Source organism: Schistocerca americana, chromosome 2 (assembly GCF_021461395.2).
Source record: "Schistocerca americana isolate TAMUIC-IGC-003095 chromosome 2, iqSchAmer2.1, whole genome shotgun sequence".
Lineage (NCBI taxonomy): Eukaryota > Metazoa > Arthropoda > Insecta > Orthoptera > Acrididae > Schistocerca > Schistocerca americana.
The window spans coordinates 279,269,557-279,294,578 of record NC_060120.1 but is presented as its reverse complement, the minus strand read 5'-3'; the positions used below and the strand labels follow the sequence as shown (position 1 = coordinate 279,294,578).

Genomic DNA, 25,022 nt, shown 5'->3' with positions numbered 1-25,022 from the left:
GAATTCTGCACAACTCAAGCACTGCTGACACTGTGTGCTTGCAGTGTAACTGGGTTACATGCCACATACTGGTCACTGGCATCAGCAATCCCAGGCACATGTCTCAGCCAGCTGTCTGGGCACTCACTGTCACCTCACCAACCACGTGGGCCTCACCAAATGCTCCGTGTCAGCAGTGTGAAAATGTATGAGTAAATTAAATGTTTATTTTGACAGTCACATTTTTCAGGGCAGCCTTTGCAACATCCCGCTGCAGCCATCGTACACCAAAGCCACCCCACCACTCCCCAGGGTCAGCTACAACAGCAATAGTTCAAAACTGCCCGAGCCCACTCCTACTTTTAATGCATGGGAGACAGCACCACAATAAAGTTATAACACATTTCTCTTAGAAACTCCACAACTCTTTGCACAATGTTATAAGCAATGACAGATCTTGCCAGTACTCTTCTTCACTTTCTTATGTGTCTCACAGACATGACTCTTTACATGAGTCCAAAAAAGGGAAAAAATCAAGAATCAAATTATATAACACACTGGCCACCTACTCTTTTTATCCATCTTACATAGCTTAAGAGTAATGAGTACATGAAACACATTACATCATTGAAAAGCAAGTCACAAAGAAATTGGGGCTTCACAGGCATTGACAGAAAAACTCAACAATTAAACACAGTGGGGTGAAAAATCAGCAGGATTCAAGGTAACAATTTTGTGGATAGTAATAATGCCCATGCTATCAACAGTACTTTCCACGTCTACATCCATTTTGCACACAACTTATCAAGTGCTTAATGACATTTTTTACATTAATGTCAATATTTCTTGTAGTTTATCTTGCTTCCCTTTTGAGACACATACTGTAGTTACAATGTCCCACTTCACCTTCATCCTAGTTTAGTCAGAATGAAATGGCATGCTACAGATGTCTCCTACGTTATTTCCTCTTTTGATGCAACTCCCTGCATACCCTCTATTGAACTTGAGATACCAACCCTTAACAGAAACTGTCCACAACACATTTCACATTACTGGCAATACTTCCTCCTTTATGGGTATAAAAGCCAATGCATGCCCACTTCAAGAAAGCTTCAGCACCAGCCAATCAATACCTGTGCTAGCCACTAGTATTAAAAATTATCACAGTAATGATAGAATGAACTGTTCTTGACGTAATTATCATTACACTTACAATATCTTTCACTAAGCTCCACCAATCTATTTGCTTTTCTCCAAATTGTTTTTACTGCTTGTTTCTTGGTGTTACGTTTCAACCCAAACACTTGACGGAGATCTGGTTTGATCGACTATTCATTGCATTCTTGTCTTCATTTACCTTGCATTCCTAAACAACACCTAGGCTGTCTTAGAATTATGTTAGAATGTCCTTTCCAAGACTGGGTCTGCCAGCTGATACAACAAAGTTAATTCATCAGAATGTCTCATCTGTAACTTAAAGGCACCATCAAGTAAATGGTACAGAATAACCCAACCAAATGGCAAAATGCAAACTAATGGTTTACAAATAAATACACTCCTGGAAATTGAAATAAGAACACCGTGAATTCATTGTCCCAGGAAGGGGAAACTTTATTGACACATTCCTGGGGTCAGATACATCACATGATCACACTGACAGAACCACAGGCACATAGACACAGGCAACAGAGCATGCACAATGTCAGCACTAGTACAGTGTATATCCACCTTTCGCAGCAATGCAGGCTGCTATTCTCCCATGGAGACGATCGTAGAGATGCTGGATGTAGTCCTGTGGAACGGCTTGCCATGCCATTTCCACCTGGCGCCTCAGTTGGACCAGCGTTCGTGCTGGATGTGCAGACCGCGTGAGACGACGCTTCATCCAGTCCCAAACATGCTCAATGGGGGACAGATCCGGAGATCTTGCTGGCCAGGGTAGTTGGCTTACACCTTCTAGAGCACGTTGGGTGGCACAGGATACATGCGGACGTGCATTGTCCTGTTGGAACAGCAAGTTCCCTTGCCGGTCTAGGAATGGTAGAACGATGGGTTCGATGACGGTTTGGATGTACCGTGCACTATTCAGTGTCCCCTCGACGATCACCAGTGGTGTACGGCCAGTGTAGGAGATCGCTCCCCACACCATGATGCCGGGTGTTGGCCCTGTGTGCCTCGGTCGTATGCAGTCCTGATTGTGGCGCTCACCTGCACGGCGCCAAACACGCATACGACCATCATTGGCACCAAGGCAGAATCGACACTCATCGCTGAAGACGACACGTCTCCATTCGTCCCTCCATTCACGCCTGTCGCGACACCACTGGAGGCGGGCTGCACGATGTTGGGGCGTGAGCGGAAGACGGCCTAACGGTGTGCGGGACCGTAGCCCAGCTTCATGGAGATGGTTGCGAATGGTCCTCGCCGATACCCCAGTAGCAACAGTGTCCCTAATTTGCTGGGAAGTGGCGGTGCGGTCCCCTACGGCACTACGTAGGATCCTACGGTCTTGGCGTGCATCCGTGCGTCGCTGCGGTCCGGTCCCAGGTCGACGGGCACGTGCACCTTCCGCCGACCACTGGCGACAACATCGATGTACTGTGCAGACCTCACGCCCCACGTGTTGAGCAATTTGGCGGTACGTCCACCCGGCCTCCCGCATGCCCACTATATGCCCTCGCTCAAAGTCCGTCAACTGCACATACGGTTCACGTCCACGCTGTCGCGGCATGCTACCAGTGTTAAAGACTGCGATGGAGCTCCGTATGCCACGGCAAACTGGCTGACACTGACGGCGGCGGTGCACAAATGCTGCGCAGCTAGCACCATTCGACGGCCAACACCGCGGTTCCTGGTGTGTCCGCTGTGCCGTGCGTGTGATCATTGCTTGTACAGCCCTCTCGCAGTGTCCGAAGCAAGTATGGTGGGTCTGACACACCGGTGTCAATGTGTTCTTTTTTCCATTTCCAGGAGTGTATTAAGCTACATATCTTTAAACTCCAAAACAGTATTTAACTCCTTCTTTGTTATACGTTTACTTTCAGGTATCTTGCGTAACTTTTCTTTTGCAATGTTCTGACAACACCACATAACTTGTGTCATGGAACACCAGTAGTGCAGAACATTACTGACCACAAGTCAGTGGTAATGCAAATTATGGGAATAGGTAATGATTCAATGACAACAAAAGATAATGGCCTTATAGTTACAATTGTACATATGTAGCAGAAATACAGGTCTTTCTAATACAGAAGTATGGGAAGTGGATGGACACTGGTGTAACAAGAGAAATTTATGCAAGTCAGAACACAATTTGGTCAAAAAAGAAGTTTACGACAGAGATTTATTTATGACAAATAAGCAGAGAATTTCTGGCAACAGTACAGAGTGCAAAACTGATTTCAACTTGAACAAGGCAGAAGGAACACTAACTCATGGAAAAAATATAAGGAATATAATTATGTAGAATATGTAAAATAAACTACCAGTATTTCATCTCCTGGGAGACTGTGTCAGATTCAGTCATATCTCAAATGTTTGGGAAGAAGCTGAACTGACTTTGATGCATAAAACAGAAACTGGGAGGGGGGGAGGCACAAGGTAGGTATGTAACAAAAAATGTTAGAAACACCAGGACTGGGAAAGTAGTGAGCAGAACAAAATATCTGCTGACCTCTTTTGAAACCATCTGTATTGTGACGTAGATTAGGGTCCCAGGTATCACACTCTCAAGTTATTCATGAAAGTGGGCCCTTGTTTGCTAGTAATCAACAACAAAAATGTCTTGGTTTGAAAACCATCAAGTGGCAAGAAGTTTTTTATTTTTAAATCCTTATTCAAATGACTCTGATTACTATTCTTCTTTAAATAAGCCATGTCAGTATTTTGCTAGCTTATTATTAAACCGATAGCATGTGTGATGGTGCTTGTCTGTAGTTGTGTCATCATTGCTAGTTAAAAGTAGACAGTTTTTGCAGGCTTAAGTGATTGTGTGAAGCATATCTTATATGTAAGTTCATTGTTTTATATCTTCTTCATCTGGGAAATTGAAGATTTCATTCTCAGAATGTATGTAAATTATAGTGTAAAATTGCATCACACACAGTAGGCCATACTCTGTTGATAGTAAACATTCTCTAATATCAAGGAATACTTGTAATAAGTAGTGACTAAAAGCTACATATTATTGTGAATAAGTTAAGTAACAGATGCTACATTTAAGTGAGTGCTGAGTTCTCATTTTAAGTGGAAATAATTAACTTTGATGTCGTATCATATGCCTGAAGCACTAACCTTTAGTCCTAATTTTTGCAGCTCGTATATAACATAATTTGTCCAGTGTAAAGTGGGTTAAATGATTTATTATACTTTTACCATGTTTTACAGATTATAAGAGGTACCTAAATTTTTAAGCAATTTCTTTTTAAAAAAAATAACATTTTACTCATTTTTATTACTAAACTGCAAAGCCAAGTTAAAAAATTCTTAGTTTATAAAACTGAACTGATCTTTCTTCTTCTTCTTCCTCCTCATCCTCATCATTGTTCTCTTCATATGCACAATGGTCTTCACTGCCATCAAGAGCGTTACTTATGCTGCACTTCTTGAAAGATTTAGCAACAATGTCTTCTCTCACTTTGGACCACAACTCTTTTATCCACTGGAGCACTTCTTTGATTATATGAATTCACGATGAGTTCATCAATTTGTTCCATTCCTCCCTCACATACACTTTAAATGGTTCTATCAAGACATCAAGAAGTTGCAATTGTGGAGTAAGTCAGCAAGCTCTGTATTTCCCTGTTTCAGTTTCTCTTTCACAGAATTTTTCAAATGACTACTAAATTGATCTAGCACAAGAAGAGAATTCTTCTTCAATAAAGCACCTTTCCTTCTCTCTCATGCTCTGTTAATCCATAATTTTGTACCAACCATGTTCATCCAACCCTTGCCATGTACATGAACAACAACACCTAGCGGTATTTCAGAAAGCTTTGGCATTGTTCTGCACTTGAAACTGACCATTGGAATAAGTTTAGTACCTTCTGCACAACATGAAAGACTACAGTGTAATGCATTTTTTCATGTCCACTTATTTTGATAGGTACAGTTTTAGCACCTTTCATGGCAACAGTTCTGTTATTCGGCACATCAAATGTCAGAGGAGTTCCATCCATAATTTAGCTTAGTTCCACACTGGTTTTCTTTCAATGTTGAATAATAAAGTGATGGAAAGATAATATTTTCTCTTCATACTGTTCTGGCATTTTCTGATATATTTTGGTTTTCGTTCGCATGCTAAGTCCATGATGCTTTATAAACCTGTAGCAACAACAAACTCCACCCTTAAAGGCTGTTAAGTTCCACTATAGCACTAGCTTAAGTGCCCATATTTTATCATTTTTGTATTAATTCCAATGCCAGTTTGATGGCGCCTTTGAATCCATTTCAATACGTCGTCTTTAAGTTTTGCCCATTCTAGATTCAGTGCTCTATTTGCACAATTAATCTTCCCCATCTTTTTCGGTTTTTCTTTACTAGCCCACCAACTACAATTCGCCCTGCCCCCGACATGCTGCTCTGTTTCCATGTTCTTCTGCACATGCAATTACTTTCAATTTATAGCTGGATCAGATGAATACCTTTTTGCATTACAAAACTAGCTACTAACAAAAATATTGTACTGTTACCAATAACACAAATAACTTTGAATTCAAGTTCACTGGCACTATGGACTGCAATGATGCATCATGGGCTACGGTGTTCTGGGTTTGTGATGGCGGGGTGGGAGCGAGATAGTCAAGCTCGCCAAACCCAGCAATTCACTTTCCTCAGAGTGGTGCACTGCTGCTGCCAGTTGAATCCAATGTTGCCCGATAGAGATAGGTTTTCTGCAGCATTGAATATGTATCCATTTTTAAGACTGGTGGTAATTTTAAATAACCACTGGACTTTTTACATTAATTTTGAGTAAAAGGCACACCTAAACTTTAGAGGCAATTTTTAGACTAAAAAAGGTGCATCTTATAGTCTGTAAAATACGGTAATTGTTTAATCTGTGTTGTAATGTGTGATAAGTGTGAATTTTGGCTTGGGATAGTCAGATATGGAATGGTATTTAGATTGTGGGTTGGAATTCTATTGGAGCAACTGTGTTTGGTGAGGAAGTGAATGAGGGGAACTCAATGAGGCTTTCCCATGGAACTGTAGGCTCTGCAAAAAAGTTAAAAGAATTGCTGAACAGAAAGCGAAGATTTGTGCCTGTCAGGCTGAATCAGGTTATGTGGAATTTGAACTAGACAACTTAAAGGTGGAAAAAGACTGTGGGAATGGGCTAAAGCAACAAGTAATGGGCAGAAGGCGAACAACACTTCAACTTCTTCATCTATATTTGATCTCACAGTATCTAATAAGTCTGCCTTGTTACCTGAAACAGGAGGGAAAGAGCCTCATCCAGCTTTAGGTCACAGTAGGGTGCAGACGACTTCTAGCGAAGAAACTAAGTGTAGGTCAGTACCAAAAGACAGTAGGAATAAACGAGTCTTGCTGTTAGGTAGTAGCCATGGCAGAGCAGTATGCCAGATGGTACAGGATGAATTAGGAACAGGGTTCCAGGTCACAAATATTGTGAAGCCAAGTGCTAGTCCCAGCCAGATGCAGAGGACATAGGGAGTTCGTGTAAAGATTATAACAAAGAGGATCAGGTTATTACCGTTAGTTGGAGCAGGGAACAGCTTGGGTAAGGTCAGAAACTATAGCATTAGGGGTGACCTGGATGAAATATTAATAGCAAATACTTGAGTTGAGCAGGCTGCTGCCGGCTGAAATTAAATCTCATATGAGAACAGTGCCTGTTGCTACAATTGAGAGATGGCGCTATACTAGACAGGGCCTACACCTGAGTAGGAGGGGGAGAGAGAGGTTGGCTGAGCTTCCTGCAGATAATATATGTCTCTGGACATCTTCTTGGATTTTTCCTTGAATTATTGTCAATTATATATAATCTGATTCCCACGTACATCATGTCGCCAGTTAATCATGTAATATAGTACCCCTGCCTTGTAATTTTACCTTAATGCCATTTTTATCTTTATAATTTCAAAATTCACTTGGATATAGATATCAGTTTTTTTAAGATTTCTGGGGTTATATTCTTTTGGCAGGTCTACAATCTGGCTTGCTCATGGTGATGTTTTTGAATTATGTACTGTACCAGTAACTGTCTTGATATTTACTAATGCATGTCACCATACGACTACATCTAAAGATGCTTTCCATTGCATATTCACTATTTTGAGCAGTATGTTATCTTATAAATTTTAATATATTTTGTCAATATAATGGAAGGAAACATTCCACGTGGGAAAAATTATATATAAAAAACAAAGATGAGGTGACTTACCGAACAAAAGCGCTGGCAGGTCGATAGACACACAAACAAACACAAACATACACACAAAATTCAAGCTTTCGCAACAAACTGTTGCCTCATCAGGAAAGAGGGAAGGAGAGGGGAAGACGAAAGGAAGTGGGTTTTAAGGGAGAGGGTAAGGAGTCATTCCAATCCCGGGAGCGGAAAGACTTACCTTAGGGGGAAAAGTATACACTCGCACACACGCACATATCCATCCACACATACAGACACAAGCAGACATATTGCGAAAGCTTGAATTTTGTGTGTATGTTTGTGTTTGTTTGTGTGTCTATCGACCTGCCAGCGCTTTTGTTCGGTAAGTCACCTCATCTTTGTTTAATATATTTTGTATTACACCATTAAATGGATTTGTCAAACATTCACTTTTATTATAGGAATTGGTTCCCCATTATATTTTTGGGCAGCTTTTATACAGTGTTTTTATATACCATTTCACTGTACAAAATTTTCTTACACTACTTTCCTCCATTTGTTTGCAGATTTGAAGATAGTTGTAGATAGCAACCAAAACTAGTTATTGTACTCTAACTGCAATAGGAAAATTGTGGTCTAGGCACTAAATGTTTTTTAAAGTGAAAAACTGTTGTCGGTAACAGAACAAGTACCAGTAGACAGTGTTGTGGGAGCTTAGCTCGGTAAAGAGGAAGAAGCGGTGGATTTGATGATGCTAAATAATGTGACTGATGTTTAATGGGCATGGTGAGAAAATGGCAAGGATATATAAGAAAGGAAGAATTTAAATTAACATTTGAGGAAACTCGAAAGAAAATCGTGATGCTATTTGAAGAGGGAGAAGAAGTGTAACACACAGATGTAAGTAATGAAATGCAGAAGCCATATACTGTTGTTACAGAAAAATAGTCCTAGTGGAGCACAAAGAAGGTGAATATGCTCTTATTTAAAAGATTCTGACTGAAATGTGCGGTACTAGCTGACTCATTCTACCTCCCTCCACACCTTTAAAAATTTTCCCAAAATTTTTGGCATGACAACATATTCGCACTCTTTTTAACAAGCAACTCACCTTTCACTCCCTCAAGCTCCCCTAACTGTAACTCATTCACACCCACAAGTCCATCATTGTAAGTTGCTCATACCCATCCACTCTTGCTGACTTTTCATACAAAAATCATAAAGTGGATGAATTACAAATTATTCTGTCTGAATGTGGAAATGTCAGAGTTATTTGCCTCAATGAACATTGGCTTACATTTTGTGACGAAGCAAGCTGGGATAATTTTAATTCCCCTCTCGTTCTGCCATCTGCCTCTTTAAATTTGTTTTGTTACTTTTAACTATTTACCATTAGCATATGTGAATATAATCTGCATTTTTCATAAAAGAGAAAGGTCGGCCCTTAGGCTTAAAGAATATAACTCCAGACCTAATGTTGTGCTTAGTTTTTTGTATGTAATTGAATTTCCAATTTATTTCAACTATTCCTACTAGTTGTGAATCTTCAGGTTTTGGTGGCGCAAAGACTGTTCCATTAAGTTTCGGGTGTGCAGCCGCAAGAAATCTCCTTCTTCTCCTAATCTGTGGCCGCATGCGCAGTCTTGCGGTACAACAGTATAAAGGGACAAAGCGAGCACTGGAGGGGCAGTCTTGCGGCTCACTCTGAAGATGGCTGAACGTTATACAGCCAAAATATTAGAAGAAGAAGGAGATTTCTTGCGGCTGCACACCCGAAACTTAATGTAACATCCCTACTAGTGTCTTTCATTGTAGGGTGAAATCAGTAATTGTTTCGTAACTTAAATTCTATTGTTGACATATAAACAAATGTAAATTCTGTACTAATTGTAAACACATGGAAGATGAAATACTAGTAATCTTAAAGTATCTATTTGGCTCTATTTGAAAACATGTTAGCAAAACGAGCCCTTCATTAATTCCAAAGTAATTAACAGTTTTGTACAAAGTATTGTTTGCGTACTTATATTTGTTAATTTCATGATTTAGACAAACAATTCGGCTAACTCTTGCAGGAAAATAAAGCGTTAAAAGGAACGAAATTTACATTGTATTCAGTTAATTTAATGATCTAGTTTTAATTGTAATTTCTGTAAATTTAACTTTGAACAATGCGTAGTTTCAGCACCTATTATTGCGATGATATATAAGGGCCCGATTTTTGGTCATGAGACAGTCAGTCCACGACCGAGTTTCAGATGAGGAACCTGTGTTGCTTATAACAACAACAATGTATCAACTTAACAGCGAAATAAGTGTTACATCAATAGGCCATGCGTAAAAACAAAGACATTGTCTGTTTCCATACGTACCTGTTTATTCTTCAAGAACTGTGAACATTGTGGTTAGGTTTTACTGACCGTAGATGTTCAACAGTAAACTATAGTAGCAGTATGTGGAGGTTCGCCTGCAACTATTAAGGAGGCTAATCGAAAGTTTAAACAATAGTGCACTGGCCATATAACTGTATATTATTAGGGGGTTGAGAAAAGTGAATTTAAAGTACTGTGAAACGCAACTGTGCACTAGTCGGCTACATTATTTACAGTACTCAGTGTCGGAATCCACAACCCAGTTGTCAGCCAGTGTAGCAATGCAGTACATCACCACTGAGGACAACAAACAAAATAAATAAAACAGGCAGAACCGTTACAATTTGACAACATTAAAATTCTTAATAAAACTGAAAACTTAAAATCAGCCAACAGCTTTTGTTAAAGAGTGAAATCACATGGAGGCTCTTGCGTACTTACTCATTCTGATATGACATGAAATAATAAATGATTTTAATCATTTGAATAAAGAGTGTATATTTGAAAGCTGCTGTATTGAGTTGAAGGACCTAAATGTCACAGTATTTTCTGTTTACAGAGTACCAGAAAAAGCTACAATTGAAGCTATTCTGGTGAAGTTTCATTCCTTGCTTGAAAAACTCAATAAAGAGAAAAGGAAAAGATAGTAATAGCTGCTGACTTCAATATTAATATCATAGTTGAAATCAATGATGTGTCCAAATTCAATGACTTAATAAAAAAACTTTGGCTTCAAAATAAACTTCATGCAACCCACTGGACAAATGCACAGTCAGCTACCTGTCTTGATAATATTCTAACAAATTATGTATTTGAAGATATTTACAAATTTTTGCATAGATTTAGGAATCTCTAACCACTCTGCATTATTAATTGAACTACCAAAAATTAAGAATAAAACTTCATGTAACAAAAGCCATATGAATAGGAACTTCAATGAAAAAAAATCATTTACATTTAGAAATAAGTTAAGAGAGGTTGAATGGCCTTGCAACAGCTGTATTTTGAGTATGAGTAACTTAAACTATTTTTAAGTACCTTTCTTGAAATATTTAATGAAAATTTTCCACTTACAACCTCATGTAAGGAAACGACTAATAAACTTAAATGGTACAAAAATTTCTAGTGCCAGAACGAGGAAACTTCATAATGAATTGAAATATAATAAAAACAGACATTTTACTGAGCATCTTCATCATTACAAAGCTTTATTTAAAAAAGTTGTGAAGACAGACAAACAAATGGCAAACAAGAAATTCATTGTAAAACATAAAAGTAAAACAAAAGCAATGTGGTCAGTTGCCAAATCAGAGTTAGGTATTAGAGTTGGTAGTAATGAAATATCTAAGATTAAAGAAGATAATAGAGTGTTTACATGAATTCATCATAAATGTGGCAAAGTTAGATGTTGATGTAGCAGAGTATCAGAGTAAAGTAAATCCCTTTGGAATCCACCAAGAAGCTGAATATCTTAAAGATTTTAAAAAAGTCACAACAAAGAATGTAGGAAATGTTATACTATCATTAAAAATAAAAACTCTGCTGGGAGGTATGGGATACCCACTGAAGTGATTAAAACAGTGTGTGGCATAATAGCACCTCCCCTAACTGAAACATTCAACCAGTCTTTTGAACAGGGATGCTTTCCCGATGTTTTGAAGTATGCCAAAGTCAGACTACTGTTGAAGAAAGGATCAAGGGAAGACATGAGAAATTATCAGCCTGTCAAAAGTGTTAGAGAAAGTATCCACAAACCAGAGAAAGCAGCTGCAAACTGGATCAAAAACTTTATTGTAAAAAATGATATTATTACTAGTTACTAATTTGGATTTCAAACAGGAAACTCCCCTCTGGATGCTGTGAATAACTACTGAAAAGATAGGCAAATCTTTGGATCAGAGGAGTACAATTGCAGGTACCTTTTGCGATCTCACAAACGCATTTGACTTCATCAACCATGACTTGCTTATCTACAAATCAGACAAATAAGGGATTAAAGACAATGCTCTAAATTGGCTGACATCATACTTACACAACAGAAAAAAATGGGAACTATCACCTCAGATGCAGGTAATTATTATTCCAAATGGAGTATAGTACCACAAAGTGTGCCTCAAGCTACCGTTTTGGGCCCAATGCTGTTCCTATTCTACATAAATGACTTACCTGTAAATACAAACTCGCCATCAGTTATGTTCGCAGATGATACTTCTGTTTTAATTGAAGATGATGATGCAGAAAAAATTCTGAGCTCCATAATAAGCACACTGGATACCTTAGAAAACTGGTTCCAGTTAAATGGGTTGAAACTGAACATCGCAAAAACACATATGGTACATTTCAGTACCAAGGATTCAAAATGTGTGGAACTCGAAATACAATGTAAATTCAACCTATGACAGAAGTTGATAGGGTCAAATTCCTGGGGCTAAATGTGGACAAGAACTTTAGCTAAAATACACAAATTGACTTCCAATCAAATACACTAAGTAGTTTTGCATTGCAATGTGAATACTAGCAAATTCATTGACCTCAGTAAACAAAACATTGCTTATCATAATTATTTTGAATCTGTCATTAGATACAGAATCATTTATTCAAGAAGTTTGAGTAGTGTACCTCGAATACTGAGACTGCAAAAGAAAATTGTCCGATACATGTGCACTGCACAGCAAACAGTCTCTCCCATTACTTCAGAAACTACAAATCCCAACTGTTCCGTCCATATACATTTAGGAGAATCATTTTAGCCATACATATAACACAAGAAATGAAAATAATTTTATGCTACCCACATACCAGTTGAAATTATCCGCATGGACTCCACAGTATATGGGGATGACGATATATAAGAAGTTAATGGCCAAAAACATATTTAATATGAAGCCAGAAACTTTAAGAATGAGGCTAGAGCAGATTCTGGGGCAGAAATCCTTGTATTCAATAGAAGAATTAATAGAGGATGAAAGGATAATTTGAGCAAGGGGTAATTAAGTGTTAGATTTTATTGGATGTACATACAACAAAACTGTCTTATTTTTCTTACAATCATATTGAACAACTAGGATCACATTAACAACTTCAGTTCCTCTTCTTCCTTTGTTGTTGTTTCTTATTTTTCCAGTATTCCCTCATTGTCTCCCCATGAAGTCCTTCTTCTGTCCACGTTATTCCCGATTTTTTATTTCTTCTGTTTTGAAAAAGCCTTCCAAATTTACAATTTTATTTTTAAAATGGCTTCTTTCGGATATTCCTGATTCTTTGATGTTGTTTCTTTCTAGATCTTTCCTTACTTCTGTAATCCATGCTGTTGTCAATTTCTTCTTCCTTATTATTATTATTATTATGCTGTTTGTTAACAGCTGTTCTTTGTTTATGGTGAAATTTTACCACAATTTGACATGTCTCCTGTACCTGAATTAAATGATTTATATCATGTATGTTATGAGACAAATAAATCACAATTAACTTGCTCATTCTCACTCACTCATTCAGCGCAGCTCATTGTCATTAGCTCTTTGTGTCTCTCGAACTGTCACTGTATCCTGTTTCACAGGCGGTCTCCTTCGTTCTATCCTACTACTACTGCCTCCTCTCACCGTCTCCCTCTTGCTTTCTGTTAAGGCTGCTATCTCATTTGTTCCTTCCCACTGTCACTATCTCTCTCTTCTTCATTGTCATTGTCATAGACTCTGTCCCTCATTATCACTGGCTCTCACCCACTTTCAGTCTCTCCATTTCTTTATTGCTATTCCACTAGCACTCTCTCCTTCACTCTTTTCCCAGCAATGTTTTGTTACTGTCAGATATGTTCCACTGCCAGTGTGTCCCTCTCTTTCTCTCATACTGCCACTGTCACCTTCCCTCTTTCTATACCACAACCACTGTCTACTACCTCCCAGTATTTATTACTTTCTGATCTATTTCCCACTGCCACTGTCTCTCTCGTCGTAAAAAAGCATGTATATGTTCACATGATTTTATTTTTGGGAACATTTTTAAAGGTGCTGAGGAAAGTAGAACAAGGCAGCTGGTACTGCACTATACAGTCAGAGTCTTTTAAATAGGAGCATATTCACCTTTTTTGTGCTCTGATAGGAGCATTTTTCCACCGGTTCCCTTTTTTTCCCTACCATGGCAGGGAGAGACACTTGTATGAAAAGAACTTTATGGGTCAGTACAATTTTGATAGTTTACTTATGTGAAACAGAAGCAATGAACAACTAATTTTAACCTCAGATCAGATTTTACATGCACAAATATTCAGCATGCGCTTCCTTAGTACAAAATATGGTTCCCAGAATCCTCATGATGATAATGGAGAAACTTTACAGCTTATTTCTCCAGCTACTTCACTTCATAAACTACGTTTTAGATTTAAACAGAGAGAAACTTTGAACCTCTGTATCTCAGAAACAAATAAATATGTCACGAAAATTTTCAATGTTGTTAGAGATTGGGATCTTAGGAATATATTGTAAAATTTACACCCATTTGCTGTGTGTAGCCAACTGGGTATTTCTCAGTAATGGAAACAGATTTTTGAAAATGGTAAGCTGACATATCCAGATAAGTGTGTAGAAAACATAACAATAAAATTTGAGGAATTTGCTGTGGTCACTAGTGGTGACTAGGTAAGCCTCTTAAAGGCCACTGTAGACCACATCATATGTAAACAGAACCAACTGCTCTGCTTCATTTGCATTAGCAGGAGAAAAGATGTAATATTCGTACTTTGATCCTGTGCTGTAGGATAGTGACGCTAAGGCAATCCTTCTGTTGGGTTTAAAAATGGTCCCTGGCCCAAAGACAATTCAAAACAACTCACCCTACCTTTCTATCACCAACAGAACCTGAGTAATGCATGTGTTGCATGTGTACCTATTACCTATGGAGTCACATTTGGAAGCAGCTTCAGACACATACTTCTTAACTGAAATATCTAGTTCTGACGTTAGCTTGTCATCCAGAATGACACAGATACTACTATCTTAGATGATGAAATGAGTAGTACATGAACAGATGGTGAGAATAGTGAATTGGATGCTTACATTCTCAGTATGGATTCAGATGTATTGTCCATGGTATAAGAGGCACATATTCACTTTAGGCACATGATCAGGATTGTTTAGTAGCACAGCATGTTCTCTCAGTAAAGCTACTACATCTGAGTCTGACAGCCGAAAAATAACTAAAATAACAAGAAAGTAGCTTTACAATGTCACTATTGAATTAAATGGAAGAGCTACAAATTATCAGTAACATATAGCAGATACATGTAATCATAATTTACTACATGTAGTGGAAAATAAAGGGGCAAACAGTTCATGAGAAAACTCACAGCACTATTTTGAAAATGCAACTCTCAAAAAAATCAATCATATGAATGTTTCCCAATTTCTCCTTCTTAAATGGGGAGAATTATACAAGGTGTATCGAAAAGAACCACCTGATTTGGCACATCTATATTTCTGAAGCTAAAAATCAAATGCAATTAATTTTGTTTTTGAAGAATGGGAAACTTGAAAAGTTTATTTTCATACCTTTTCATCGGTGTTCAATATGCCCCCCCTTGAGATGTGCAGCATATGTCAATGTCGTATTCAAATTGTTCCCACATTGCAGCGAGCATGTCTTAAGTTACAGCTTCCATAGGTGCTGTTATGCGATGTCTCGCTTCATTCGCTGTTGTTGGTAATGGAGGCATATAAACAGAGTCCTTTATAAACCCCTACAATAAATAATCACACACAGTCAGGTCAGGTGACCTTGGAGGCCAGTAATGTAAGGCTGAATCATTTGGTGCAGTGTGACTGATCCATTGTTCAGTAATCCTTTGGTTAAAAATTCCTACACCTCTATATGCCAGTGCAGAGGTGCCCCATCCTGTTGATAAATAAAGTCATTCAAATCAGTCTCCAACTTTTGGAAAAAAAAGTTCTCAAGCATATCGAGATATGTCCTTTCTGTAACAGTGTTCTCGGCATTCAACGTCTGTGTCAAGACACTCATGGACGGTCCGGTGATTTGCCTTTACACAAACAACCTGTTTCTCAAAATTGTTCATGACATCATCTAATGCTCTGTGCTGTAGGAGGATCCACATCATACCTAATATGAAAGTCATGCTGAACACTTATTACTGACCCACACTGTGCAGACATAGAACATAAAATGCTTTCTGTTGTCCTGACACCATTTCTACTAGAAATCCTGACACCATTTTTGCTAGAACTGAAGTGGGTGCACACTGCTGCTACCTAGTGGGAACCATGTAAGACTCAGGAGTTTGCTCTTTCCAACAGTACATTGCTCACACACATATCTTGAATTACATAATAGTTACGATTTTTTAAAAATCAGATGATTCTTTTCGATACACCCTGTACATTCTCCAGAAGTGAAAGCTCATTTGGATTTGATGGTGTTTCGAACTCAGTACAAGAGATTTGTTCCCATATAACAAGCCCTGTTTTATCTGAAATATGGAACGCATCTCTAACTCAAGGAATTTTCCCAGAGAGATTGAAACGTGCCATAAGACAGGTGATAGGAGACATATTAATAACTACTGACCTATTTCACTACTGACATCACTTTCAAAAATTTTTGAGAAGGTGATGTATTTTAGAACAGTATCCCACCTGAGAAATAATTTTATCCTCAATAAATCACAGTTTGTATTTCAGAACTGTTGCTCAACTAAGAATGCTATTTACACATTCAGCCACTAAATTTTTCAAGCATTAAATAACAAATACCATTGACTATTATTTTTTGTAACCTATCTAAGGCATTTGACTGCGTGAATTACAATATTCTTGTAGACAAATTTCCTATCCAACCAAAGACTGCAGAAAGTTGTACTCAGTAATTCAACCAATATAATCAGTGAAGATTTTCTGATTGGAGTGAGACTGTGTAAGGGATTCCCCAAGGGTCAATCTTAGATCCTCCACCACTCCTCATATATGTAAATAAACTTCTGTCTAATTGTTCCTCAAATACGTAAATGAACTTCTGTCTAATATACAATAAGTAGAATTAGGTATTTTTGCAGATGACACTAGAATTGTAAGGGGATGTCCATTAATTATGTCAGCTCAAAATGGGTGGGAAGGGTCTGGTAAAATCTCATTTCAAGGGGCAGGGCGGCAATGAAAATCTCACATAAGCTTTTTAATTCAGAAAATATACATTACTATAACAGGCAAAATTAAAATGCCTCTCTGACTGGACTGAATGCCTTACATGTGTGCCTGCCTGGGATTCAAATTCTGCACCAAGTGTCAGATTTCATTCATTTCAGGGAGTTTTCTGTCACACTGGTTGAAATAACTGCATGTCAAGCAGTGGTATTCTGTAACGAATATAAACCTGATGCCATTATGTTCAACATGAATTTGTATCAAAACTCTTACAATGTGAATCTTAAGCTGCATGCCAACAAGTCGAAATACACGTGCGAACAAGAAGTTCATTGCTTGTGGAAGGAAGCTAAGTTTGAAGTTCACTAACAAGAATTCTCTAAGTGAACATACAATTCAAGACACAGAAAAAGCTACATAATCATACCGTTCACAGGAAGGTACAAACAATGTTGTATTTCATCTGCAAAGTGAGAAAATGTTCAATGACATGTAATATATATAATATACTGATAAGAGGCCAATTTTTTAGGGATCCACCAAAATGGTTAATATAATATTATGAGCAGGGGAGACTGAGAGATGAATCATATGCAGGCACAACAAAAAGACTGCTAAACAAGTGAGACTCAACATATGCGCTGTACAGTGAGTAGTAATCTATCCTTTTCACAATATTGTCATTATTCCATGCTGGATTTTCCATTGTTTGATTTTGCACCACAAAGGTTAATATTATTTTCTTGTAGAGTTTTTTGTCCATCTGTCTCTGCCTGTCCGTCTCAGCACAGAGGGTAGTCAGTTTATTTTCTGGTGCTATGTCACTTTATAAACTACGTTCCCACTTCACACTAGATTTTGCATGTACATTTGAATCCCTGTATCTCAGAACCAGATAAAGATGTCAAGAAAATTTTCAGTGTTGTTTGCGATCGGGCTCTTAGGAATATATCATAAGAATTACACCAATTTGCCTTACAGAACCATCTCGGAATCCATGGCCATTTTTAGTACCAAAAGCCATGTTGTTGGGATGTTTCTCAATAACTGATAATATTTTTTAAAACAAGAAAATGGCACTTCTAGATAAACACATTGAGAATATATTGTAAAAAGATGAGAAATTTACTGCTGTTAGTTATTTAGATATCCATTGCTGATGGTGAAAAAAATGATGAAAAAGGCTTTTTTCAGGTTTTCTCAGGAACTGCCCATTAACTAATGGTGCCTCCATAACTCCCATCAAGCCCACAGGAGACCGAATCACATGCAAAAAGAACCAACTGATCTGCTCCATTTTCCTAAGCTGGAGGAAGTCCAATATTGATACTTTGGCTCTGTACTGCAGGATGATGACACTAAGATGATCCTTCTGTTGATTATACAAATGGTCCCGAGCCCAAGGGCTATCCAAAACACTTGAGACTGAACCCAAGTATGTGCAACGGAAAATCCCGCTTTTATGCGTAGTGTTTTGGAATATGTTAAGTATGCTGTTACATGCATACCGATAAATGTGAAAAAGTTTTACAGCTTTTGCTATAAGAACATACACTAGCAAGCTTTGCTTGCCTTGAGTATTCATGAAGTTTAGGTAGAAGACTAGACCGGAATGAATGCTGTCTTCGCCGGCCGTTGTGGCCAAGTGGTTCAAGGCGATTCAGTCCGGAACTGCGCTGCTGCTACGCTCATAGGTTTGAATCTTGCCTCGGGCATGGATGTGTGTGATGTCCTTAGGTTAGTTAGGTTTAAGTAGTTCTAAGTCTAGGGGACTGATGACCTCAGATGTTAAGTTCCATAGTGCTCAGAGCCATTTGATTTGAACGCTGTCTTCTGGGCAGAAAAATCTCACTCTACAATGCTAATGTTTCTGCAGGATGACCACAGGCTCCGGCCTCATCGTCCAATACACTGAAGAGCTGCGAAAGATACACGGGTTGAAATCAGTCACCTGATGCGAAATGGTGGTGTCAGTAACAGCTCATGCATCCAAGTTGCTGACAAGAAAAATATACAAAAGAGTGAAAAAGAAAACTAAAGATCTGTTACATGACGATAAGTTTGGTTTTACGAAAGTTAAAGTCACCAGAGAGGCAGTTGGTGACGTTACGATTGATGATGCAAGCAAGCGTGAAGAAAAAATCAAGACACACCCGGAGGTTTTGTCATCCAGGAAGAAATGTTCAACAATGTAAAACAGTACAAGATGTTCAAAATTCTACAAAAAATAGGAGAAAGTTATAGGGAAAGACTGGTGATATACAGTATGTACAAAAATCAAAAGGGAACAATAAGACTGGAAGACCAGAAATGAAGTGCTCGGATTAAAAAGGATGCCTCTATCGTGCACAATATACAGATCAAAGAAGCAATGACAGAAAGAAAAGAAAGGTTCCAGAGTGGGATTAAAATTGAGGTTCAAATAGTATCAATGGTAAGAGTCACCGATATGTTGCTAACCTCACTAGAGGTGAAAAAGAATTACAGGTTCTGGTGAGTGTAACAAACAGTCTAATGTGTACAGAATAAGGATTAGAGTAAACTGAAAAATGAAAAAAAGTAATTGGAAGCAGTGAAAATGAGAATGGCGAAAAAACTTAACATCAAAATTGGTGAACAAGATGTAGACAACGTTAAGAAATTCTATTACCCAGGCAGCGTAATAACAGATGATGGACAGAGCAAGGAGGATATAAAAAGCAGACTAGCATTGACAAGAAAAGGGACATTCCTGGTGAAGAGTAGTCTATTCGTATCAAAATATAGGCCGTTATTGTCAGTAGCATTCTGGGAACTCCACGCTGTAGTACTGAAGCACATGTAAAATTATTGTGCACGTAAATTCCGGTCTGAGATGATAAATTAGTTTTGTACTATTTAATTTTCACTTAAGTAAACTATCAGAATTTTACTGACCCCTCAAGTTCCTTTCGTATGAGAGACGTCCTGCTGTGGCAGGGGAAAGAAGGGAACCAGCGGAAAAATGATCGTTTCGGAGCACAAAAAAGAGGAATATGCTCCTCTTTATTGAAGGAATCTGACGGAAAAGTAGGATACCAGCTGCCTCAGTTCACGTTCTTCGGCACCTTTATAATTTTTCACAAAAATATTGTCATGTGAACATATTCGACCTTTTTCATATGGAGAGAGAAGGAAAGAGCGGCAGCAGGAAAGAGACGGAGAAGTAATAAATGCTGGATGATACTAGACAGTGCTTCTGGTATAGAAAGAGTGAAAGAGACAACTGTAGTATGAGGGAAAAAGAGGGACGCAGTGGCAGCGGAACACAGCAGTCAGTGAGAGATAGTGGTTGAAAAGGGTGAAGGAGACAGTGCCGGTGGGAGAGGAATAGAGAGATGGAGGAAGGGGAAGTGGGTGAGAGCCTGTGATTTTTTATGCTATCTTGGCTTTTGAATGGTTTTAAACAATTAAAACAGATCACCTTTCAATACTCTGTAAATGAGAAAATTCAGTATTCTGTTAAAGTTTTCCCGTTGACCATAATTCGTTACCATACAATGCTGTGTTCTAAACCTACAGTCTCAGAAATTTCTCCATGGTATATCACTTTATAAACGAAATTTTTGTCTTACATCATATTTTACTATTTTACGTGGACAAGTAGGTTAACTCTAAACCTCTGCATCTCGCAAACGGATAAAGAAATCTAGAAAATTTTCAAGGTTGTTTGAGACTGGAGTCTTAGGAATATATCGTAAAAATTACAGCCATTTACTGTGCATAGCCATCTTGGAATCGACGACTGGGGTTTGGTTTGACACTTGCAGCAGAAAAATGGTGAAAAATGCTTTATCAGGGGTTTCCTTCGGAAACATCCACGTAATGCATCACTCGTTCGTTCATTCATTCATTCACTGGTATACCTGTCAGTTTAATTGAACTGTGGGCTTATCATAGATATACCATCATCAATCAGTTTATTTAATTTTTACATAGATATTTTATATGTACAAGTTAGGTAACTCAGAACCTTTGTGTCTGGGAAAGGAATAAAGATATCAAGGAAATTTGGAAGTTCATTCGATATTGTGATTTTATGAGTACAATTATAATTTCATTCATTTTCTGTGCATAGCCATCTTGGAATCATCGGCTGGATTTTGGTCCACTAGTGAAGGTGAAAATATAGTAAAAGAAGCCTTTCTTGATGGTTTTGTGAGGAATCGCCCATGAACTAATGATGCCTCCATAACTCCCATCAAGCCCACCAGAGACCATATCAAATGCAAAATAACCAGCTGATCTGCTCCATTTTCCGAAGCTGGGGGAAGTGCAATATTGTTACTTTGACCCTGTACTGCAGGATGATGACACAGGTGATCCTTCTGTTAGATACGCAAAATGATTCCTAGCTGAAGGGTTATCGAAAACACTTGACCCTATCTTTCTATCAACAACAGAACCTGAGATATGAGCCCCAGGAAAATCTTTGTTTTAAAGAAAACATTACATGAAATGTTTGTTTATTAGTCCTTTTCATTGACAATAACACCGACTACTGTAGATACTGAACATGTCAAATACACTTAAGTTGTGCATATCTACTGGGGCCTGTGGGAACCATGCCCTTCTGGTACTGTACAGTACTGGTGCGAATTATGTGGAGGTTTTTGTTCTGTTTGGTATTACTGCATACACTAAAGTTTCTAAGCAGTCTTGTACTTTCATCATCATCATCTTGGACAGTTTCCAGCCACTGGCTGGGTCTGTCGGGAACACAAGCCTCTCCATCGTGTTCTGTCTTTCCACCATTCTCCCTCTTCCACCTTCGTCCAGTTCTCTCCTCTTCTCATCACACATTCCTTTACTCCCTTCACCCATCTATCTCTTTGTCTTCCTCTGGGCCTCTTCCCCTCCAGTTGCAGATCAAACATCCTCTTTGGAATTCTTCCCTCATCCATTCTCTTCATGTGTCCATACCACTACAGTCTTGATTTTTCTATCCTGTCCTGTACTGGTTCCTCCTTTAGTCTTTCCCTCATATACAAATTTCGCAATCTGTCTCGTCTTGTTACACCCAACCTGCTCCTCTGGAACTTCATTTCACTAGCCTGTATTCTACTTTTGTCGCTTTTGTGCATTACCCATGTCTCACTTCCGTATGTCAATATGGGGACAAAGTAGGTTCGGTATATAATTCCCTTGGATTTCTGTGGCACCTCCTTGCTCCAAATAAGCCCCCTAATGCATTTGTAGAACTGCCCTGCTTTTCTGCACCTTTCATTTATTTCCATTGCGTTTCCCCCCTTACTTTCAATCACGCTTCCCAGGTACTTGAAGTTCTCTACCACTTGTAGTTTTTCCCCTCCACAAGTTATATCCACATTTGGCCTATTCTTCTTCCTTGTTGTGACGATTATTTCACTTTTCTTTGCAGAGAAATGCATTCCATATTGTGCTGCCGTTGCCTCCCATGCATCTAACTGCTCTTGCACCTCCTTCACGCAATTTCCCCATAACATCAGGTCATCGGCAAAGAGCACTGCTTTCATTTTATGATCTCCAATTGCATCTGATACTTGCTGTAGGATTTCATCCATAACAATAATAAACAATAAAGGCGAAAGTGCACTTCCCTGTCGCATCCCATTTTCCAGCTTGAACCATGCAGTACGTTCCCTCCCCACTTTCACACAACTCTCACTTCCCTCATACATTTTTCTGACTTTTCGTGTTATCTCTTCATCTATCCCTTTTGCGTTCAGCACATCCCAGAGCTTGTCCCTTGTACTTTAAAGAATATAAATACATTTTATAAGAAAAAATGCTTTGAAACCAGGTTTCCATGATTCTTTTTTTGCAGTCCATAAGCATAGACTGCTATTGAGGAAGCTTCCTCTCAATATTGCACAATAATACTCATAATTGTTTCCACATTGGTGCAAAGTTGCACAGTTCTTGTGGCATAATACATGACTTTGAGCATGTTTCAGTCTTGAGTAAAGCGAACATTATTTACAGAATTTCACTTTTGTTACATGTAGACTGTCAGTTAAAATTATGTCAGGTATCAGTTGTCTCATGACTTACTGTTAGAGATCATTCATATAACGTTTTGTATCCAACTTTGTACATGCAATAAGTTACATTCAACCGAATAATATATAAAAAAAAAAATAACTCACAAAATATAAGGGGCATTCAAAAAGAAACAAGCCGGAGGCATAATTACAGAAACCAGTACCTGTATGTTAGAAGTATTGACCCTGGCTGTTGAGACAGTTGTTCCACTGTGACACAAGGGGGTGAATGGCTGTCTCATAAAATTCCTGGGCCTGCAATGTTAACCAGTTCCACACGTACAGCTGGCCGTCGTCATCTGAAGTGAATTGTTTGCCCCTCAGAGCATTTTGAGTGGAGCAAAAATGGTGTGATCACAGGGAGAGAGGTCTGGACTGTATGGAGGGTGGCTGAGAACCTCACATATGAATTTCTGCAAGAGTGCCACGACTGTGTTGGCCATATGAGACTTTGCATTGTCATGGAGCAGAATGACCCCATGGGTGAAACTGCCTGGTCGTTTTGATTTGATCACTTGGCAAAGGGTGGTCAAGGTCTGCGAGTAATTATGGTCACTCACTGTTGTCCCAGGCTGCAGGAAGTGAATGAGAAGGAGGCCATCTTGGTCAAAGAAGAACATCAGCATAACCTCTCACGCACTCGTGTGGATGGCCTTGGCTTTTTTTGGTGACCAGGATTCATCTCCAGCCATCACTTGTGCCAGGAATGCATTCCCTTCCAGAGCATAGCACTACAGATGAGCAAGACAGTGAGCCATTCAACATGCTTCCTGGTGTGTTGGAAGACAGTAGGGGATCCATTGGGCACACACTTTGCACATGTGCAGTCGTTACTTCATGATGGTGTGAACACTTCCGACACTAAACCCGACCACGGCGGCTATGGCTTTCACTGTCACTCGGCAGTCCTGGGTAACGGGTGCATCCACTAGCTGGAGGATGTAATTGGTAATGCAGTGTGGTACTCCAGACCGTGCATCATCGGATAATGACACCCGTCCTGCCCTGAAGTGATTGTGCCACACACTGACCCTTGCAAGGGACATACAGTGTTAGCTGTACACTAGTGACATTCGTTGATGAATGTCCGTTCCTCCGACTCCTTCCACAGTCATAAATAGAACAACACCTCTTTGCTCTTCTTTTGACGCCTCCATGTCACTGTTTGCAATGTGACTGGCAGCTTTGGACGATTGATGCATGTTGCTGCTAGGTCTGTATAGTCATGTGACGTGCACGCGTGCCCTCTAGTGATGGGCTGTGAACTTCCAAGCTCTGGAGAGATCCACACCTCTTTACACACACCATGATATTACCCTCCTGTCACCGGTTTGCACATTCCAGACTCTGTTTCATTTCTTTTTGAACGCCCTTTATACAATATTAAGCAATGGAAAATCCAGGTTGGAATGTCAGCAACTACGGAAAGAATAGATTCCTACTCACTGTAAAAGTGACACACATTGAGTTGCAGACAGGCTCAACAAAAAGACTGTTTAAAAAAAAAAAAAAAAGGGGGGGGGGGGGGGGGGGGGAGCACACCTCACACACACATGACCACTGCCTCTGGCTGCTCAGGCAGACCTACAGCTCCAACCTATTGTTCAAAATCTAGCCTCCCACATCAATGATACCAATCACTTCTTTCGCCAACTCTCCACCATCCCCACCCCTTTACCTCCTGCATTCCTATTCATCACAGGTGAGCCATTCCTCAAGCCCGTGGTTTTGCCACTAATGAGCACAACCTCTCTGAATGTCCTCCCTACCTCATTTCCCATTTACCTTACTAACTACATCCACATCCATAACTACTTCCCCTTCGCACGGAAGGTACACAAACAAATCCATGGCACAACCATGGGAACCTGTATGGCACCCTACTATGTCAACCTGTTTGCGCACTGTCTACAGAAAACCTTCATAGCCTCCCAAACCCTTGATCTGGTTCAGCTTCGTGGACGATATCTTCATGGTCTGGACTCAGGTTCAGGACACTCTATCCTAATTCCTTCACCACATCAAAACCTTCTCTCCCATTCACTTCATTTGGCTCTTCTCAATCCAGAGTGCCACCATGGAAGGTGGAACGCTGATCTGCCCCTCTCTGAAGGCTCCATCTGCACCTCTGTCC

The 25,022-nt window shown here is 39.2% G+C and overlaps 1 protein-coding gene across 1 annotated transcript in view; it reads right to left on the bottom strand.

Annotated features, from left to right (window-relative positions):
- The window catches only part of LOC124593960 (dynein beta chain, ciliary-like), a 746,507-nt gene that overhangs the window by 492,622 nt on the left and 228,863 nt on the right, over nt 1-25,022 (bottom strand). Inside the window, exon 17 of the mRNA XM_047132308.1 lies at nt 14,083-14,099. Coding sequence (XP_046988264.1) covers nt 14,083-14,099 — 17 coding nt within the window. The remainder of the gene's footprint in view (nt 1-14,082; nt 14,100-25,022) is intronic.